Genomic DNA, 21372 nt, shown 5'->3' with positions numbered 1-21372 from the left:
ATAAATAGATGGATTAAAACCTTTTATCCTCTAGATCAGCTTTTAATAGCTTACATGGCTAGGAAGGGTAGGATGTTCAAGACCCTGTGTTTGGCTATCTATACAGAATTTCTTACCTTTTGGGAAGGCATATGATAACACCAAGATATAATTCATATTTGTCCAGGTCTTGAAGAATAAATAGTTGCAGAAACCTTTTCCTTTAATACTTGGACTAGAGTTGCGATCTTATTAGACTTTGACTAAAGTTCATAAGGTTTTTTTGAAACATCCAAATATGTCTATTGGATGGGATTTCACTGCTTTAATGTGCTTAGCTGGGTGAGGCACTCTTATTGCTGTATTGAGTAGGGAAAACTAAATTTCACCCATCTATTTAGTTTAATTTATAGCTACAACTGCTTAGAAATCTAGGAAAGCTTAAAGATCAACCTACAAAAAGAGGCTTTTACAATTAGTACAAATATTTGGGGTTTACTTCTTTTGTTAGACTAAGGGAAAAGACAACCTTTTATTTTTGTGCAAACCAATTTTTGCAGTAAGTGTATGGTAGGTTCTTTACAGAATGGAGTGGGCATGGCTTGAAGATGCAAAAAACGCAGAATGCATGCAGCTGGCTAGTGGTGCCTGGTCTGCTTTGCTTGCTTAAGTGGGTTGACTGCATTTGTTTGATAAAAGCTGTGTGTTGGGGTGTGAGGGGACGAACTATTTAGAAACAAATGAGAAAGGAGCCTAAATAATTTCACATTGCCCTAGTAAAATAAAGTAAATCCACTGTCTTTGTCAGCAGAAATCTGCTTGCAGAGTCTTTGATATTTTGGCAGAACAATGTTTTAGGTTAGTGAAAATATCAACATCTCAGGTTTTGCAGAATAATTGATCATTTGTTTGGGAATAAAACGAGCACATCTTGAATTGCAGAAGACAAAAATTGTTCTTTTGCAAGTTTTCTCTTGCCCCAAGACAGCACCTCTCATGAGTGAGTCTAGACTGTTGTCAGTGCACCAACTATATTGTGGAAGACCTGGCAATTAAGCTATTCCAGTACACTCATCCATCATTTATCAGTAAATATCGCTGTGAGCATTAACATGGAGAAATATACAGCCTTTTTTAATATAAAGCCCTTTGATGAACTATTTGAAACCCCCTACTAATTCAATAGATTCTCAGAATATTTCATAATAATATACTTGCCTCCCAAGAAATTTTATAGAACTTCCTTTTTTTTTCAATTTCTGCTCAGGTCTGGTTTTAGGCAGTGTAATTTGCAGATGTAATTGACTTCAAAGTATAGTTTGAAATATAGCTTAAGCAACATTCCTTTTGTGCTAACTGCCTGGCTCTCTCCTTTACTTAGGTTCTGCAGTAGATTGGTGGGCTCTTGGAGTTTGTTTGTTTGAGTTTTTAACAGGAATTCCACCCTTTAATGATGAAACACCACAACAAGTCTTCCAAAATATTTTGAAAAGAGGTAATTCATCTAGAGGTAATTCATCCCGCTAGAACTGAACTCAAGAGTTTGCTGCATTGGTTGAGTTACTGACAAATTGTATCTCTTTTTATTTGTAGATATTCCTTGGCCTGAGGGTGAAGAGAAGTTATCCATGAATGCCCAAAATGCAATAGATATTCTTTTAACTATTGACACTACGAAGAGAGCTGGACTAAAGGGTTAGTATTTACTGTACTTGTTTCTTGCTTTCCATGCAATACATTGAATATGTGGAAATGTTACTGTCCCCACTAACATTTTGACAACCTGACATTTTATTGTCTGTGGGACTTGGCATATGGAAGCTAGAATACAATGCACATCTTGGTATTAACTGTTACCTATATAATCTCCAAACTGACAAGATGGCAAGGCTTTGCACTGTTTGAATAGGAAAGCAAATATTGAATTGGACCTTGCTTTGTGTTCATACTATTTACTATGATTGTTTAATATGTTTGTCATATGACTTGTCAAAGTGCAGTCTAACTCCTCCTCAGATGCTTAGCTTCCAACTGGTTTCCCCTCCCTAATAAAAAACTTCTTAAGCTCCTGCTAGCATATTACTGGTCTTGTATCCCATTTAATTTCTTAATTGCACCCTACTTAATTGCCTTATATGAATCTTTTAAAGAGAGAGAGAAATCTCAGAGGAACATTTGGCTTTGAGATCTCTGGCAGGAGGAGGTGGAGCTACTGTGTAATTACTTGTAATAAGAAATGACAGTTGAAGCCAGAATAAGTCAAGAAATAAGGCATAGATTTTTCAACAGTTGAGGGTAACTATTTGAATAGCCAAGGAAATAGTGAATTATCCATCTTTTGATGTGTTCAGATGAAGACTGGATGCCTTCCTGGAGGATGCTTCCTCAAACGGAAGTTATTGGCCTCATTATTGGAGGAACTGGGTGAAATGTAATGGTCCATGGCATGCAAACTCAGATGAGATGATACACTGGTCCTTTCCAATGTGAAATTCTATAAATTTATGCCAGGAACTACCTGCAATTGTCTGAATATGATGAAAAGGGATGGATTAGTCAGGGATGGTCCTGCCTAGAGCAGGAGGCTGAGCTAGATGACCTGCGTGGTCCCTTTCAGCTCTACTTTCCTCTCATCCTATCTGACTGATTGTAACAATTCTTTTAGCTATTTTAATGGCCACTGAAAGATAGCCATATTTGGGTGTTTTGGTCTATGTCCTGGTTCTGAGATCTTCTACCATTGTAACTAAGTCTCCAGGATATTGGATTTATGACACATTACAATCTGCCTGACATCTGATTCACCAGGTACTTGCCAGACCTGACCTTTTACACTTCTCTTTTGCCACCCCCCCCGCCCCTTTTCTACCCTTTGTCTTCCTAATTTCTAGCTATTTACTTTTTCACAGACCTCTTTTTTACCTTACTACAGTAGAGTCTCCCTTACTTACCTTTGGCTTTTCCCCCCCTCTGTTTCCCCACCTCCCTTCCCTTCTCTACCTTTTGGTTTTCCTCATTTCTACCCATTTACATTCTCACTGACATCCTGTCACACTTTTAGCTTCTTTCATTCCTCTGAGATCTCAGAACAGCAAAGACTCCCTATGCCTGAAGAAGGGTGATTGCACCCAAAAGATTGCAAAGAACATTTTTCCAACTACTCTGTTGGTCTAATAAGATATCACATCTACCCAAAGAACCTGGCCTATCCAGGACAGAAGGAATTTGATTGTCAGGGGTTGCCTCAATGATATTTCCATACAGGAGAGGTTAGAGGTAAGGCAACAGCTGGCAAGAAAACTAGTGTCCAAAGTTTTTCCTTGATGCATCTAAATCAGAGTACTACTGGCAATAGTCACTCTGAGAGGCATTCATGATCCTTTTTAAAAAACATAGCCAAGCATTTCTCTTACTTCCAACTGTAAGGTAAAGCCCTCAAGTTTTTATTACATAAAGGTGCTAGTTTTCAAGCTGATCACATTGCACGTTAATAGTCACATGTTTGGGAACATAATTTGTAGTCGAACACAAAAGCAAAGGGACGTTTGCAAATGCTAAATCTTCTAATTCCTCTTCTCGCTTAGAGCACCTTTTTAACATTGTGCCTACCATAAATCTTTATGCATTTTAACTTTCATGGGTTTTGGAAAACATGCAACATTAATTGCTTGTATTGGGTGGCCTTTTCAGTGTCTTGGGTCAGCTGGCAGTCTGGTCAGAGTGCTTACAGTTGCAGCAGGGTGGATTTGCTTTAAATCAAATCAGTTTAAATCACTGGTCAGGAATCCTCGATTTTTAGTAACTTTTCTACAAAAGGTGCATTCTTGTTGTTTGTTAACTTTTATTCATTTAACTTCTTGAATCTTTGTACTTTTAGAGAGGTAAGGGTTTGACTCTGTGTACGCAAACTTGTGCACAGACAAGAGGGCAGATGAGTAGGTAATCAGGTCTTTTATCTCTCATCTCCATATACTGCTGTTAACAAGGATGTTATCTCTGGAGACCAATCCAGAGCTTGAGAACTGAAACTAAGTATGATAGAGATGCTTGATGCGATCTTCTAGACTGAGCACTGAGTCCTACTGGATAGAGTGGTTTTCTTTGATCCTTACTAATCTATAGAGAAGTCTCTGGGAACCCTACAAGATTGAGCCCCTAATATAGTCCATAGCCTGTTGTGACTTTTTTATAAAACTTTTCTAAAAAGATTACATGAATATATTGTCTCAAATAATATATAATTAGAAGTTATAATCTCTATTCCATGATGATATCTTTGAGCTTTAACATATCTTAAAATAAAACAATCTTTTATATAGGTTTAAAAAAAAAATTAGACCAAAAAAAATGACTATTTTTTTAATTGTTGATTTTTATCCACCCTGACTGTTGCAGCCCTGTAGCAGCAGCCTCTGCTGAAGAAGAGGAGTATGAAAATTTAAGTCCAGCTGTCCTTTTGTCCCTTACCATTCCCATGTCAGTTAGCTGTGGACCTCTGTACTGGCCTATTGATGCTGCTCTTTAGAAGGCCTCTGCTGAGCCAAGCACACATTTGAACCCTCCATTGAAATTTGCATTTTGCAATTTGGGCCCAAAGCAGCACAGCCATCCTCCTTCTGGGAATGGTGTTCCAGGATGACTCGCAGGCACTTTGCATGAAGGAGGGAGAAGAGGCTCCTAGATTTCTTCTCAGATAAGGAATCAAAGTGGAGGAGGGAGTCTTGCTAGATAATCGGATCGTGTAACCTGACTCGGTTTTTCTGCCTGCAGCAGCTAGGGAAAAGGAGCCCCTGTTCAGGGTTTCTTGACCAAACCAGATTTTCAAGTAGGGTTAGTTTGCTTATACAGGTGATCTGTAATAGGAAAGGAATTACTTATTGTGTGATAGTCATTGCATCATCTTTAATACAACCATCCAGCATCTCTGTTGTAGTCATAACGCTTACCTAACTTGTGGGGTTAGTTTGCATGGCAATACTCTGACCTCACTGGAAGCTGTTGACACTGTAGCAGGCTGTTTCCAGTTTGGGCTTATGTGAATGTCCAAAAAAGTAAAATAAAGTGTACAACATCTGCATACATGCCAAGTAAGTATGTAAGGGTGCTTGCAGACATAAAACAACCCCCAAAACTGGTACTTTTAAACTTGGTGCGTTCCTGTGCCAAGCCCCACACATACCTAGAAGAGGCAGTGCATTACTTCAACCTGGCTCATCTGACATCTGTAAAGAATGGGTGCTTTAGCAGAGCTCTTTTGGTGCTTTTATTGAATAATTGTTTTAATTGGGTTTAGCTTAAAGTGCCAAAAAGTCCTGCTGAAGTGCCCAATCTTTACAGATGCTGCAGAGCCAAACTGAATTAATGCACTGCTGCTTCTGGCAAAGAGCAGTTTTTTGGTTTCTGTTTTTTTTAATGTCTGCAGCCTAATTGGTTTAACTGCATAACATGCCGCCACTCCCAATATCTTTCCTATTGATTGTATCATAAGTCATCAGTTAAATTCATATTGGTTAGAAGCATACTCTGCTCAAGTGCATAACATCTTTCAGCTCCACTGTCTATTTTATAAAGTAACTGTGTTCCTGTTAACCATGTAGACATAGAGATGGACCCATCAAAGGGCTGGGCTAGTCAGTTTGGGAGCTGCTAATAGCATGGCACTGATAATACCATGTTAAGGAGAAACATTTATATTGTATGCCAGTAAGTGCATGCTTATTAATAAAGACGCTTATTCCCAAGGCAATGCACTTAAGCAGAACTACTGACAACTGGGAGGTGAGTGCTGTGGCTGAATGACTAGAAGATGCTCCTAATGCATCTATCTCTACATTTTATTTTAGAGCTGAAGCATCACCCCCTTTTTGCAGGAGTAGACTGGGATAATCTGCAGAATCAAGCGATGCCTTTCATACCTCAACCAGATGATGAAACAGATACTTCTTACTTTGAAGCTAGGAATAATGCTCAGCACCTAACTGTGTCTGGATTTAGCTTATAAGAAGAAAATGAAACTGTCCATGGTTTTGCACACTTCTATCTTCCCATTTAACAGTAGGTTGGTTTTGGTTTTCTTATCAAGCATACTTTTAAGGGTGAAAAAAAAAAATCGGTCTACTTTTAAATTGTTGTGTCCATTATTATAGAACTAAACTACTGTATAGAAAGGTAATTCGTTCCAAATGACTTCTTTTTTATTTATCCTACTTACTGCACCTTATTTAGAAGTCTGAATATTATGTTTGTAAAGTTAATGGCACTTTCACACATGGCGTTTCTGCTGCCGAGGAATACTTTCAATTTGTGGTGGGTTATTCTACAATAAAATAGAGCAGAGTAGGGGGACATAAATGTAGCTTAATTGTTTAAATTTAATTTATCCATTGTGGCTCAATAGATTAGTAGTCACATTTGGGATTGGTGATTGCTGGACCAGTTTCAAGATGCATAGAGAAATCAAAGTTTCTCTCAGTGCAGTGTCAAAACACCTAATCCCTTGGTGCTAGTCCTTTAAACGGGATGAAATTTTTAGATGTTTTAACAATGTTAAGTCACTTACATTGACTGTTCTGCTGCTGAGTTACTGGTGTTAGAAACTTTAGTGAACTTTTACTATCAGTATCACTTTTCCTAGCTTAAATGGGCCAGGGAATAAAAGCTTGTGGAAGCTGCTTAAATTGTCATGCTGAAAAGATTCTGAATGTGTTGTTGCAGGATGGATTAAACCATGTGTATTTTAGCAATTATTTGTTTTAATAGAAAAGTCTAAGTGCATGTATTTGGCCTCTTTCCTATGTCATGTAGTGCCATAAAAAATGATGTTTGCCAATCAAAACAGGATTTGCTGAAAATGAAGATGCTATGAATTAAAGTCTATATTTCAAATTGATTAATTTGACAGCTTCACCATAAATTAGATTCAGTAAAACTTGAATTTCAATTAGGGCTTAATGAGGGATAAGCCCTATATTTTTTTCAATATATTAAAACAATATGTTGATTTTAATGTTAGATTGTAGAGATTACTGTTATTTCTTATTGTCCCTTACTGCTAAATGTCTCTACTGCTGTTGAAACTCCTTCTTTTCCCTACAAATGGGAAATCTATATTAAACAAAAACGTATCTTCCTTTTAATGTTTACACTTTACTTGATTCATTAAAGGCTTTTAGTTTCTAGCTTTGATGTCTGCTATTTAAAAAAATACTGCTTATGACAGCAATAGGATGGAACTACTGCATATCTGCCAGAAACAGAGCAGTCTTGGTCCTGTGGCTCTTCAGGATATTGCATGGAATTGTATTTTATGCAAAGTAAGTGGATAGAGGGAATTCTATTAATGCCCAAATGTGGCAAACCCCAGCTGGAATAGTACACTCGGTTCAGCCACCCAAAGTGAGAGAGGAAACTTGTTACAGAACTCTGCCAAAAAAAACTGCAGTTATGCTGTGAAGAGGCTAGAAATTTTTTTTTTTTCCTTGTGATACTTGATGGGGAAGGAGGGAAAAGAAAGCAAGGGTTGAATCTCAAATACTTCTCCCCATCAGTTAAATCCTAGGAGAGGACCATAGTAGCCTACAGCTGTGGCCCCACAACCCTCATTAGGAAATTTTGGAAGTACTGCTTCCAAGGAAACAGCAGCCCTAAAAGTAGTCTTAGTTCTTTTGTATGAAAGTTACTGAGCTCCTTTTTCTTCACATAAAGTACTATGGAACATACTGGTTAGTGCTTCAAAGCACAATAGAAAAACAGTTGGGAAGAACTGTGTTTTTCCTTGTTCTAGATTTGCTACATATAAAGTGAATTCAGCATACAACTACTAATTCTTACTTATTTAGGCTCAGAGCCTGACTTGAGTAGGACTTACCTAAGCACTTAGCTACCCTGCAGGACATGCACCTTAGCATTACATACAAGGGGCTAGAAAGCAGATGGTAAGAGGTAGGAGAAGGCTTGCAACTAGATGCAGCTACAGTTTTGAAAAATGATTCATGGAATAACCAGCCTTTACCTCAGTAATTTTTTCATGCTCCTTTTTTACTACATCTGTGATATAGTCATGTGTCCTAACAACTTCAGACAGGCCTAGACTCCTAACTATTGCAGAACTTTTTCCTGAATGTTAGCTTTATTCAAGCTTGAGCTTTCAACATCTCCCATCATGTCAAACTTGTTTTTTGTTGCACCAAACCATCTCACTGTTATAGCATGCTTCAAAGACATTCTCGTGTTGTTCTTTTTATTTTGTTATTCAGCTTTACAACAAAGATCAGAAGAGGGAGAAATATCTCTTTAAAAAAGTATTCAACTAAAGCTAAGATTAAAATCATGTTCTGTTAAAAGAGGCAGAACCATTTAAATCCTATCATTACATCTGTTTTGTACAGTAGAACATGTATGAAAAGTGCTTTCCAAACTACAAAATAAGAGCCTTTCAGACAGGGTAGAAAGCATTTCTTAATGCAAATGAATTACTCGTATTGTAGCCCTCTCACTAAAAAATTAAACTATAAACAATGCAAGTCTCTTTTTTTTTTTATCTTGGATCCAGGTTATGGCATAACATTTTTTTCCCCTACACCAACTGAGAAGCATTTTATCTATATTTGTTTTTCTTCTCCACACACACAGACAATGCCACTTGGATACATGTTTATTTAAACCCAACATGGTTTGACTAAGCAAACTTCATAAGGCTTGTGTGTGCACCTACTATTATAAACTGAGGGAATAAATATGTACCAATAAAAGGAAAATAAAAATTAACATTAGGATAAAAAACCTCTGAAAGTATTTGCAGGAGGTAGAAGAATAAAAATTAAGTATAAGAACCACTATTTTCTTTCCAAGAGAATTTGGTGGGGGAAGAAGGGAAAGCCATATAGGGGATGGCCATACAAACAATTCATTCCAGGTTAAAAGGAGTCAAATTTTACATTAGCTACTCCATGGTTATTGTGGCATGTATGTTTGAAGGTTGTGGTGAGTAGAAGCAAAAGCAAAGTAGCTTTACAACTCAATGAGAAGGGGGAAGTTCCAGATGCTATGGTGTAGGTGCATGTACACAGGCAACTACCACAGAGTTGCTGAGCAGCAATACAGTCCTACCCTTTTTTACTCTAGAGTAGAATTGTTCATTTGTCCATGTCCAGCTAGATTTTGTCATTCATCCTTTAAATTAAATGCATCAAAAGATGACAGACATCTTAGACTGGATGATGCTTTAAAATCTTACATACACTGTGTTGCTAGTTTTCATAGATTACTCTGAAGTACCTTGTGCATAAACTGTGCGTCTTAGTTAAAAAGGAAGCTGTTATCACTAAGGAAACAAGTGAGAGAATAATATGGAGGTGGGGGATGATCTCCTTTGCAGCTCCAACTACACCATCCTAACTTTCAACAATCCCCATGTTACCGTTACCTCTAATGTGAGCTGCTAGGCTCGTAAGACTACAGTAGTTTGGGGAGATGGTACTCGTATAACTCTAGTGAGCGCCAGGGTTACACACAGGAGTCAAACATCTGATTCCATCTATGACTGATTTACAAGGACATCTACTGCATGTTTGTTTAGCAGCAAAACTGACCATTTGCATCCTTCAGAGCTACATCATCTCTGCCTGGCTAGAAATGTACAGATTGGACTTGCTTCCCCCCCCATCACTGCTTCTGTCTGAAGGTATGTAAACCTGTAAAAATAGTCAAAAGGTACTAAAATTACGAAACTGTTTTCATGTTAAAGTGACAGTTTAACATATTTTCCATTCCAAATATCTTCATTGTGAACTGTCATAAGCAAGAATGCCCATCCAGAAATACATTCCAAAATAATTAAGTTAACATTCCTGTAGTTTAAGGATGGGTGGGATAACTATTTATTTTACAAGTAACCTAAGAGCAATAGATTATTCAAGTATCAGTAATGTTAGTCTTTAAATGTTTAGCGCTTAGGTAGTGCAAAATATTATTATGACTGAGGGAATTTTTAGCCGTTACACATTCTGAGGTTCTGATGTGAATTTGGAATTCCTTCACCTTCCAGGGCCTTCCCATCCAAGTAGTCTTTAAGCAAAAATCACACTGAATTCTCAGTCCAGTTTTCTTTAAAAAAAAAAAAGAAGTTTTATTAGTTTATTGCACTTTCATTTACATATTCAATATGCTTAATTACGTATTAAACTAGTCCTGCAGTACTTCTTCCTCCAAATTAACTGAGGTAAGTGGACAGGTCTTGAATATAAGCAACAAGAAATTTGAAACTTTATGTACTAAACCCCAAGATGACTTGAAATTAAGAGGCTTAACAAAGATTTTTCCTCTGTGGTTATATATGAAACCTGCAGAAACAGCCATCTACTGTATTTACTTGAATACAAGACAAGGTTGCCTTACACTGATATAAAAGGAAACCTCTTTAAAAAGTATTATCTATCATTAAACTGCTGATGAAAACAGCACGTGCTTGGAAAAGGAAACTGCTATGAAGATGACTAAATGTAGCCAGCACTGAGCAAGACTATAAAACATAGCCCATAATGAACAACCATACTGATAGAAACCTGTATCATGGAAAGGACAGAGCCAGCCCTGACACCTTCCCCTTAGTGCCAAAAATACTACACTGAATATTCTGATAAGAACCTATCAAGAATAGATTAACTATTGTTTGAATAAAAAGTATGGTAGTGCCCATTGAGTGTAGTCCCCATCAGTGCCAACTCTTTATCCAGTCATGGTGAGCTACTACACCAACTACATTTCAACTTTTTTTTCTTTTCCACAGCTGAGCTGCACCTTTCTTTCCTATTTCCAATGATGCCAGTTTCTCTACTAGCCTGATGTCTGGCAAACATCAAACAGCCCCAAATGGTTCACCCAGAATCCCTGTCCCTGCAGTCTTTCAGACTGTTGCATATGATTAATATGGCCCCACCCTCCATGAGGTAAAGCCAGACCAAGGTGCCCTGCACCTTATCTGCATATAAATATTTGGAGCATCCCAGGACTCATGACAAGAACACTTGGTTCATCATGAGTGGGGAAGGGGGTGCTAATTAGCACATGGATCCTTTATGTGCATGTGGGGTGGGGGCAGCATGTATCTAGAGTACACACATACTAAGAAGGACTGAGCTGTGGGGCCACCATGGTTTGAAATGCTGCTGACTGCTAGGGCCCAGCCCAGTGAACCATATGTTAAAACATGAGCCTTTTAGCTTTGGACTAATACCATGCAGTTTGTGTTCTACATAAACAGGTGTGCCAAAGTGCTACTTAAAAGCATGTTTATACAGTACCTGAGCTAAAAGTTGCAGCAGTTTAAAAAAAGTAAAATGCATCAGTTCTGGATGAATTAAATTTATGGTTACTATATGCAGCTTACTACACATGTTTTATTTCAAGGTTAGTGTTTTCAAACTTGCTGGGGGGGGGCAGAGAAGCTGGGAGCTTCAGAAGGCTATCGAACTTATTTTCCCCAGCTGTAGCAGTGGGAAGGAGACAAATTCAAAACAAACCTCCAATAATTAGATTCTATATCTAGAAGCTTATAACAAATTAATATATTGTCCATATATAGAATCTATTTATTAGGGGTTGTATTATAATCAGGGTCACCTTTATACTTGTGTAAGTGCAGTCAGCTTACTGATCTGGCACAGCTCACATGAAGTACAAAAAGAAGAAATAAACCCCCCAACAAACTGGGGCAAGCATGTGGAATGGATTTTCTATTGCTTTCTGAGAATGAGAGAAGGTTTCTAGCCAGGGACTAGAGCAGGGGTAGGTAAAATGGCAGATCCGGACCAGGGCCAGAATCCATTTCCCAGCAGCCCCTGCTTGCAATTGCTGCAGCCAGTTACTGTGGAGGCCACAGCAGCAGCAGAGCTGCCACAGCTCAGGGCCAGGGTCTCCATGGAGACCAGCCCCAGCAGTGCTGGCAGGGCACACTGCTGGGTGGGGAGCTGCTCTGGGGCTGGGGCCGGGATCTTGCAGGGGTGACAGCATGGTATGGAGCTGGGTCAGAGCCACAATCTGCTGGCTGAATGCCCTTGCCCAGGGTGTGCAAGTAGCAGCTCACAGCTCTGCTCTGGCTCCAGACCACAGTCACCCACGGAAGATCCCAGCCCCATAGCAGCTCCCTGCCCAGCTCCGCACCCTGCCAGCGCTGCTGGGGCTGCTCTCCATGGAAGCCAGCCACAGCAAGGCAGGCAGGGGATGCTAGGAAATGGAGTCTGCATTAGGCCTGATCCAGCCCCCAGGCCAGACTTTACCCACTCCTGCACTAGAAGAAAACGACAGGGTATCACATCAACATGCAGAATCAGATGAGAAGAGGATTCATGTTCTACTTTTAATTAGAGAACTTGTTTTTCTACCAGGGCTGCAAGTTCAAATAGATAATGGGGTGGAGAAGGGAGTATTAAATCTGTGCCATTTCTACTCTGTTGCTCTCTCCATCAAATCACCAGAATCTGGAATGAGATTCTGAATAAGAATTATGTAGATCCACAGACTGAAGTCAACATTCCCTGCCTTTCTGTATCTATTATGCCTGGCTAGTAGTGACAAGAAAAGACATTTTCCTCACAGCAGTACAAAGTAAGTGCATGGAGATCCATGGATACCAGTGATGAGCACAATCCACAATGGAGATGGAAGAACAGTGAAAATGGGTAACAGCAGCAGACAAGATGGTCTGTTTTACCAGAGAAGAACAGTAAAGAAAGACGGGTGATAATGCAGGAATGTTATGATGGGGCCAAAGTGGATTTGATGTGCTGGATGGCTGTTTAATGACTTGTACAGTATGTAAACTTGTATCTAGGGACAGGTAGTACCTGGAAGAGGTCTTATTTTGCAAGACTTATTTCTCCAAGTCCAAAGCTCTGACAGTGTTAAATCAGCATAGCCTCCAACCAGCAGCTAAGGGAGGCACAGTTCAAGATAGGACCTAAGTAGGAGTAGATACATTCTTTCTACACATAGATATCCTCAGAAAGAGGAAACACAACTGAAGGAAGGAAAGAAAAAAAAAAAAAAAAAAAGTAGGCAACCTGATATGTATAGATCTGCTATTATATGGGGAAACCTAAAGTAATCCAGGGATATATATGAATATGGAAGTTTTATTACTTCTGTATTTCACAGTGCTGTAGTCACAACTGGACCTACTGTGCCCAGGGCTATTGTCCAAAAGTATAAAATAGTTTAAGAGTGATATTGTAGCTGTGATGATCCAGACGTTATGCAAGAAGCACACATTTCTTAGGATGATATCTTTAACTGGACCAACTATGTAGCTGAGATAAAGTTGGACAAGCTTTCCAATGCAAGACATTCTTTCTCAGGTTGCTGATCATGGAGACCAAGGCACAGCATAATGAAGATAAAAAGATATTGATAAAATTAAGAGCCATGAAGGTCGATTAAAAGACTGGAAATTCTGTGCAGCAGTGAAAGATTCAAGGAGCTCAGATTTTTAACTAACAGAAGATTAAGGGGTGATTTCATCAATACCAAAGTTTTCTTACAGATTAAGGGCTTGCCACTCCATCAGACAAAATTACAAAAAGATTCAATGGCTGGAAGCTAGACAAATTCAAACTAGAAAAGAGGTGCAACTGTGTTAATAATTAGCCATGGTAATCAACCACTGGAACAAGGGCTGTGGCAGTTTCTCTAGCAATTGATTTAAATATTGACAGAGTTGATATTTTTCTAAAAGTTGTCCTCTCATTCTCATTAATCCACAGAAATCCTATGACCTCTGTTATACATGCATCAGGCTAGATTATCACAATAGTCCATTTGGCCTGATCTCTGAATAAATGTTTGATTATAAGATGTAATAGATACTTGAGGACATGGCAGCTTAAGACTGACAAGAACAACCCATATGAATAGAGCAAAGCTAAATACAGCCATCATACAGCTACTAGCATAAGAATCCAATAAAAGTGTTTGTGGGAGCTTCATGTATGTCCTTACCAAAAATTTCAGATTTAATTAATTTCATCTTGTGCTAGTAATATGCAAATCTCCAATTACCAGGTATGCTGCTAAGGTAAATATTCCATTCTAAAATTAGAGGGGGTTAAGATGCGACCCATCAATTTCCTTAGTTCACAACACAGTGTATTCCTTCTGTCAATATAATGTCCATAATTTCCCATTGCAGAATTGTTATTAAGGCTGATTAAAAGTCCATTTTAGTTGTTATACGTTTCTTGCTTGTGGCATTTGAGGTACTTGTGCTTCCTAGTCCATGCAAGAGGGTGTTTCAGTAATTCAGAGCAAAATGGCTACCTATGCCATATGTCTGCATCAAAGCAGGGAACACTGACAGCAGCATTGTTAAATGCACCTTTTGTGGGGACAGGGGGACTACTGTCACTGCTGGCCTGCTGAGCAACCCTTGCAAAGTCAGCAGGCCAAAGCACTTAAGGGAGCCCACCCCTGCCCCAGCTCTGGTACAATCTGTGGGCAAGGCAAGAGCCCCCAAGGAGATACTTGCCTGCCTGTACACACATGCCAGGAGCTCGGGGAATAAGCAGGAGGAACTCATCCTCCTGCTTAACACAAATATCATAGGGATAACAGAGATCTGGTGGGACTCCACCCATGACTGGACCACAGGTATAGACTACTATAACCTGTACACGAGAGAGTGAGTAGATAAAAGGGGCAGGGGTGTAGCTCTCTACGTTAAGGAAAGCTACAAGTTCCTGCAAGCTGATATTGGCAACCAGGGTGAATGACTGGACACCCTCTGGGTTAAAACCCGGGGAACATGGCACAGGGGACAACGGTGGGAGTCTATTACAGACCTCCCACCCAAAGACAAAAGCTTAACCAGGAGTTTGCCCAGGAACTGGCTGAGGCTGCATGCTCTAGGACCATGGTTGTCATGGGTGACTTCAACTACCCAGACATCTCGTGGGAGGATCACTCAGCAAAATCTGATCGGTCACAAAGCTTCCTATCATGCGTGGATAACCTCTACCTGACTCAAGAAGTCTACAGGCCAACGAGAGGTAAAGCGCTGCTCAACCTGGTACTGGCTACTGGGGATGACCCAACTGGCGACCTAGTGATCGATGGGAAGCTGGGTGACAGCGACCATGAGCTGACCACCTTCACCATCCGCCATAAAGTGTTGCTGACTTGCCAGCTTAAGACTTCAGGAAAGCCGACTTTGACCAATCTTATTTCCTTTTATGACCAGGTGACCTATCACCTGGACAAGGGAGAAGCGATTGATGTCATATCTCTTGACTTCTAAAAAGCCTTCGATCTGGTATCCCATGATCACCTGCTGGAGAAACTGGCCAACTGTGGCGTTGGGTCCACCATGATCTGCTGGCTGAGAAATTGGCTCCGTGGTCAGACCCAAAGGGTGGTTGGTAATTGATGGAAATCAATCATCATAGTGCCCTGTGACCAGTGGGGTCCCCTAAGGCTCTGTCCTTGGACCCATATTGTTCAACGTCTTCATTAACGATGTAGACATTGGAGTCAGAAGCAGACTGGCCAAGTTTGCCAATGACACCAAACTCTGGAGCAAAGCATCCACACCTGAAGACAGCAGGGCGATCCAGGCTGACTTTGACAGGCTCAGCAAATGGGCAGACAAGAACCTGATGGTGTTTAACACTGAAAAATGCAAGGTTCTCCACCTTGGGAGAAAAAACCTGCAGCATCCTTATAGGCTTGGCAGTGCTACACTGCCTAGGCACTACAGAATAGACTTGGGGGTCATGATTGACCACAAGATGAACATGAGCCTTCAATGTGATGCTGTGGCTAGTAAAGCAAGCAAAACGCTGGCTTGCATCCATAGATTCTTCTCAAGCAAATCCCAGGACACCATTCTCCCCTTGTACTCGGCCATGGTGAGGCCGCAGTTGAAGTACTGCGTCCAGTTTTGGGGCCCACAATTCAAAAAGGATGTGGAGAAGCTTGAGAGAGTCCAGAGAAGAGCCACGCGCATGATCAGAGGTCAGGAAAACAGACCTTACAATGACAGGCTGAGAGCTATGGGGCTCTTTAGCCTGGAAAAGCGCAGGCTCAGGCAATCTGATGGGCACCTATAAGATTAATCAGGGGTGACCACCAGTATCCGGGGGAACGTTTGTTCACCAGAGCACCCCAAGGGATGACAAGGTCAAACGGTTATAAACTACTGCAAGACTGTTTCAGGCTGGACATAAGGAAGAATTTCTTTACTGCCCGAGCCCCCAAGGTCTGGAACAGCCTGCCATCGGAAGTGGTTCAAGCACCTTCATTGAACAACTTCAAGAGAAATTTGGATGCTTATCTTGCTGGGATCCTATGACCCCAGCTGACTTCCTGCCCCACCGGCACGGGGCTGGACTCAATTTTCCGAGGTTCCCTTCCAGCCCTAATGTCTATGAAACCTATTGTTTTGTACTGAGCACGTGTGACGAGTGAACACAAAAAAAAAAAACCATGGCCGTGAAGCTGCCAGTGCATACCAAAGAAGAACTGCGTTCAGTCAATAGTTTTTTGTAGGTGGAAGGTGTGCCACCTGGTGAAATTAAATGTAGAGTTGTGGCACAATATGGTAAGAACTATGGCTCAATGGAAGGCTTAAGTGGGTGGAGATGTTCCAAGACAGCTGCACATCTGCAGTGGATGAACTCCAGGTAGGATGCCCCAGTGCAACTATGATGGAGGACAACATTGTCAAGGTCAGTGCTGCTGTGCATGCAAACAGGTGACTGCACATTCCTGAACTAGTGAAGGAAGTAGGAATAAGCACTGGCAGTATCTACACTGTTTTGCAAAATAACCTGAAGTACCAGAAAATGTGTGCCCATTGGGTGCCAAAGCATAAGTAGTGTTTGGAAAGGGGGGCAGGGGACAACAGGCAGCAAGAGGTGACCACCCACAGGGACCACCAACAACATTGGTGGCGCTTTTAGGGGGTACACCCCCTACGCATTGCCAATGACCTGACCTGAAGAGGGGTTGGGCTTAGGGAGTCTAAAAAAAAACCAACCCAAACAAAACAAAAAACCCAGGACATGAGCAAAAGCAGGCTGGCCCAGCTAGCAGAGGGGCAGGAGCTCTGCCCAAAACAGATGCTGGTGGAGTGACTGCTCAGGAATGTTTCACCCTGAGGACTGCAAGATAAAAGGAAAAAAAAGCTTCCCACCCAAGTGGAGGGAGAAAATTGTCAACTGCTTGCAAATGAAGCCTTCAACTAAAGGGGGTTGAGAACTTACTTTTTCAGCTAGTAGGCTCACAGTTTTAAGTTTATCCAGGTGCTTATGTTTTAGTTATGGCTATTACTGGTGGACCAAGTTGGGACTAGAAAGGGGTATTTGGAGGTGCCAGAGTGGCACATGCAGTTTGAATTTGTGGGGAGCAGGCATAGTTTGCAAGTTAGCCCTGAGAGACAGGGACCAGGGTCAGAGACCCAGCATCCCCAAGAGTGAGAGCAGGGCCAGAGATCCAGAGACTCCAACTAACAACAGGGCTGGAGCCCAGAAACCATACCAGGGCAGTGGGTGTAGGCCAGAGCAGTGGGGCAGAAGCTGAAAAGTCCCAACAAGAAACACTGGGGCTGAAAGTAGTCTGAAATAAGACTAGGCCTGTGGGTCCCACTGACATGACAAAGTGGCAACATCTGCAAAGCATAAGCGTGGTTAAAGCGGAGGTCACAGACCACTGATAAAATCCACCAGGCACGAGGTGGTATGAGAATTGTGGGGCAGCCAGGCCACAATCTGTGGTACTTCAGATGACGTGAGCCATCTTCTGACATAGATTCCCAAAAGACCAAAATCATGACAGGCGAGTAAGGGAGGGGGCTCCCAGGAACCAGGTCGACAGATGCCAGACAGTCCATAAGGGGTGTCGATACACCACTTGACCATCCCCTGTGACATGACACAGGTCTTTGAAATTGTACCACATCACTATAGTCCCAATACTGTGCTGTGATGCAGAGGTGCAATCCAGTGCTGGAGTGGCTGTCACAGCAACCAAAAAACTTCTTTGAGACACCATATCAAGAAATTTGTTTCTCACTGGAAAACCAGTGTTGCAAAATAGGGCAACTATGTAGAGAAGTTGTGTCCAGTAAGTGATCATTACACACACACAATGGTTTTATTTCAAAATTGCTGTTACTGCAGTTTTTTAAATACCCACCTATTTAAATGAGGACGCCAATTTAATATGAAAGTTTACATTTAAAAAGTTACTTAAAGTAAATATAGTAAGAGACAACAACGCAGAAAGAGGAGGAGGGAGAGAAACTCTGAATAAAGGCTAATTTGAACTTCCCAACCTTAGATGAGAGAAGTAGAGGGGATGCAATGGAGGTTTGAAGGGTTGAGCACCTCTTATTTAAAAGTGGGTCAACTGTCATTTGGCAGAATGTTCTCCAATCCCTTGATCAAGACAGTGTAGACTGAAAAGGTATCAAAAACACTGAAAAATAGCTTTTAGCTGTGTAAAAGCAGTAATAAGGGTGGAGATGAGAGACCAGAGAGAAAAACAGAATAAGGAACTTAAAATTTGAACACTGAGAGACTCTTTAAAGGAACCATCCCCACTTACAGTGAGAAATCTGATGGACAAGAACCATGGCACGAGGGAAAGAGGCTCCTCATAACACTGGAGACAACTCAAATGATACAGGAATTGCTCTATTTCATTTTACAAAAGGGTAATATTTAGTTAGGTAAAATCCACTGGCTCTTCATCGTGTATTATGCATGCAGAGTTACATTAGTAAATGTTTTCCTAGGTTTAAAATTCTACAGGAGAAGAAATTTTTTTTAAGTTGTCTTCTAAAACAGCCCTCAAAAGTTCCTGACCCTGAGGGAAAAACTAATAGTTCTAGCATTTCTTGTATATTTCTGGTAATAATCTCTCAACATCCATTCTGTTCTTTGGAAATAAGTTCACATATCTTCCTGAAGATGGACATCTCTGGCTCTTACAAAATCTCTCATACACAGTTTGCTTGAACTCATCACCCTGAGCATTTACAGCAAGTTTCACAGAACTTTTTCAGTTTAGTCCCATTTTGAAAGCTCAAGGAAATGCAGGATTTTTAGGAGCTCTAGCTGTGAATTCTCTAGCATCCTCTCCCCATCCTCACATAAAAACCCTATGGGATGCAATACTATGCTCTTTCCATGACATGAAGGCAATAGTCTCCTTTGCACTGTTCCCTACAAAGTATGTACCACATCTTTTGAAAAACTGGAAACCTAAACAAATGTATTCTCGAACTATAAGTCATTACCTTCGCCTTCTTTGAAGGTATATATGCACCAACCACTGAGCAATGAAGGGCCATACAATTGCAAAGGTTAAAGTACCAGGAGAAATTTCAAAGGGCCACCATGATGGTCTCTAAGTAAAACAAAATATAAACCACGGTTACCATTTTTTACCAGCATATTGAATGCTAATACAACATTCCTTTTTAGTATACTTAAATACTATGGTCTACTACTCCTCCTCCTCTACTGGTATCTTCTACTACTATTTTACCAAGTTTGCTTAAGGCTAATGAGCAGCTGAACCTCAATATAGACTTTCCTCAATTACTGCAGTACATGCACTCCCAGAGAATGGCACATAAATTGAATTTGCAAAAAGCGAACCTAGTTTACAATGGAACAAAAAGGGATACATCCCCATGGCAGTGATTGCGGGAGGAAGGCTGGGACTTGGGGAGGGGTGCAGCACAGCCCGTCAGCAGCTCCCGGGACTACAGCAGGCAACAAAGCAGCAGGAACTGAGTGGGTGCAGGGTGGGGAGGCACGGGGTGGGAGGACATGGCTCTTGCTGCTATGCACTCCCCAGGAGGGTTTCAGGCTGCACTGGGTTCTTCCCAGGGGGGCGTGGGCCCCCGGATCTGTGCGCAGGACGGCAGCCTGCTGCCGCCGCAGACTGAGGCTGGCAATGCCACTGGGCTCTCCCCGGCACTTGGCAGACAGGTTGCTGCGGGAGGCTACAGTGGATTTTGGGGTGGCAGCAGCCCCCCCTCCCAGCACTGCTGCCCTGTTCCTGGAAGCAAGGCTGGGGCCGCCGGCAGCACCAGGCTCGTCCCAACACTCCAGGCAGGTGGCAGCGGCGCTGGGAGGTGGGCTGCTGCCAGCCCAAAATTCACTGTAGCCCCCACAACCTGCCTGACAGCTGCCCAGTGGTGCTGCCGGCCCCAGCCCGCAGTGGCAGCCTACTGTCAATCCATGCGCAGATCCAGGCCCCACCCCCAGGAAGAGCCTGGCGCAGCCCGCAGCCTTCCCAGGAGGCGCACAACAGCAAGAGCATGTACTTCCCCCTGTCCCGCACCCACTAACAGTTCCCATTGCCTGCTGCAGCCCGAGGCCTCCGCTTCTCCCTGTTCACCCCAGTCCCTGCTGCAGCAGCCGCAGGAGCAGCCAGTGCCAGCTGCCTGTAGCCACTGGGCTGCACTGTGCCCCAAACATCCCGGGGCTCTGTTTCTCCCCACTCACCCTGGGAGCAGCTGACACCACCTGCCTGCACCATGGCACAGCACAGCCCAGGAGCTGGGGTGAGTGGGGACAAGTGGAGCCCTGAACACATAAGAGTGAATTTACCTCGCATATAAGGAATTTTTGGTAGAAAAAGGATGATTGCATAAGAATGCATTCACATATATGGAACCCAAGTAAATCAAGGGAAACCTGTATCTTCTGGAAGTGCTTTGAGACGTTCCTATTTGGGCAAGCTTTTAGCAAGCAAGGCTAAGCTGGAATATTGTTTTATATTCCATTCTAATATTCTACTTGCTTTTATAAGTTGTTCTGTTCTCTTGTTTTAAAACTTATTTTATTCTAATAATATAAAGATGCCATGAGCCTTTGTTAGGAAGGGTGGCATAATCTTAAATAAATACATACTATACCAAAAATCAAAACACTAACAATCTGCATAAAAAGAAGATAGCTCACACTCAATTGATCAAATATTTTTTTCAGATACTGCATTTTAAAAAGCTTTATTTCATCCCTTTAATCCAAGGGGCAGACACAATTAAAAACCCATTTTAAGAAATCTAAAGCTATAAGGTCATTTTTTCTTGTTCCAAACACATTGTATTTTAAAAAACTGGGGGGGGGTCTTACCTTAGCTGCTGTGACTGGTTGATAATTTGATTGTAGTGCCACAGTTCTTGCCTTTAAGCACAAAATAAGGATAGTATTTAATTTGAAAACTTAGTTTGATTTTTTTCTATTTTGTAAACTAATTATATAAAATTATTTATGTTGCTGAGGTACTACATACTGTCTACATGGCAGATCTGGGAAGCTGTACATGACTGTTCATTCATAAACCCATGTAATAAGATATTCCTAGAAAGTGATTTTTTTAGCTCTG

General features: G+C 41.4%; 2 protein-coding genes across 7 annotated transcripts in view; one reads left to right on the top strand and one right to left on the bottom strand.

The window, feature by feature from the left end:
* MASTL (microtubule associated serine/threonine kinase like) overlaps positions 1–7157 on the top strand; it is a 29342-nt gene extending 22185 nt beyond the window's left edge. For 2 of the 3 annotated variants that reach the window (XM_006259635.4, XM_059729103.1), the window contains 3 exons: positions 1361–1474; positions 1573–1674; positions 5823–7157. In XM_006259635.4, coding sequence (XP_006259697.1) covers positions 1361–1474; positions 1573–1674; positions 5823–5980 — 374 coding nt within the window. In that variant the 3' untranslated portion in view covers positions 5981–7157. The remainder of the gene's footprint in view (positions 1–1360; positions 1475–1572; positions 1675–5822) is intronic. The other variant, XM_059729102.1, reaches the window with a different exon arrangement.
* A 1044-nt stretch (positions 7158–8201) lies between these two features.
* Positions 8202–21372, bottom strand: part of ACBD5 (acyl-CoA binding domain containing 5) — a 48773-nt gene continuing 35602 nt past the window's right edge. For all 4 annotated transcript variants that reach the window (XR_002093697.2, XR_009462685.1, XM_019498038.2 and 1 more), the window contains 3 exons: positions 21120–21170; positions 19268–19377; positions 8202–10083 (listed from right to left, as the gene is read on the bottom strand). Coding sequence is in view for 2 of the 4 variants with exons in the window: in XM_019498038.2 (XP_019353583.1) it covers positions 10071–10083; positions 19268–19377; positions 21120–21170 (174 nt within the window). In the remaining 2 variants the exon portion in view is untranslated. The remainder of the gene's footprint in view (positions 10084–19267; positions 19378–21119; positions 21171–21372) is intronic.

Source organism: Alligator mississippiensis, chromosome 5 (assembly GCF_030867095.1).
Source record: "Alligator mississippiensis isolate rAllMis1 chromosome 5, rAllMis1, whole genome shotgun sequence".
Taxonomy (NCBI): Eukaryota; Metazoa; Chordata; order Crocodylia; family Alligatoridae; genus Alligator; species Alligator mississippiensis.
Note: the sequence above shows the minus strand (reverse complement) of the source record. Positions and strands in the feature narration are given on the sequence as shown.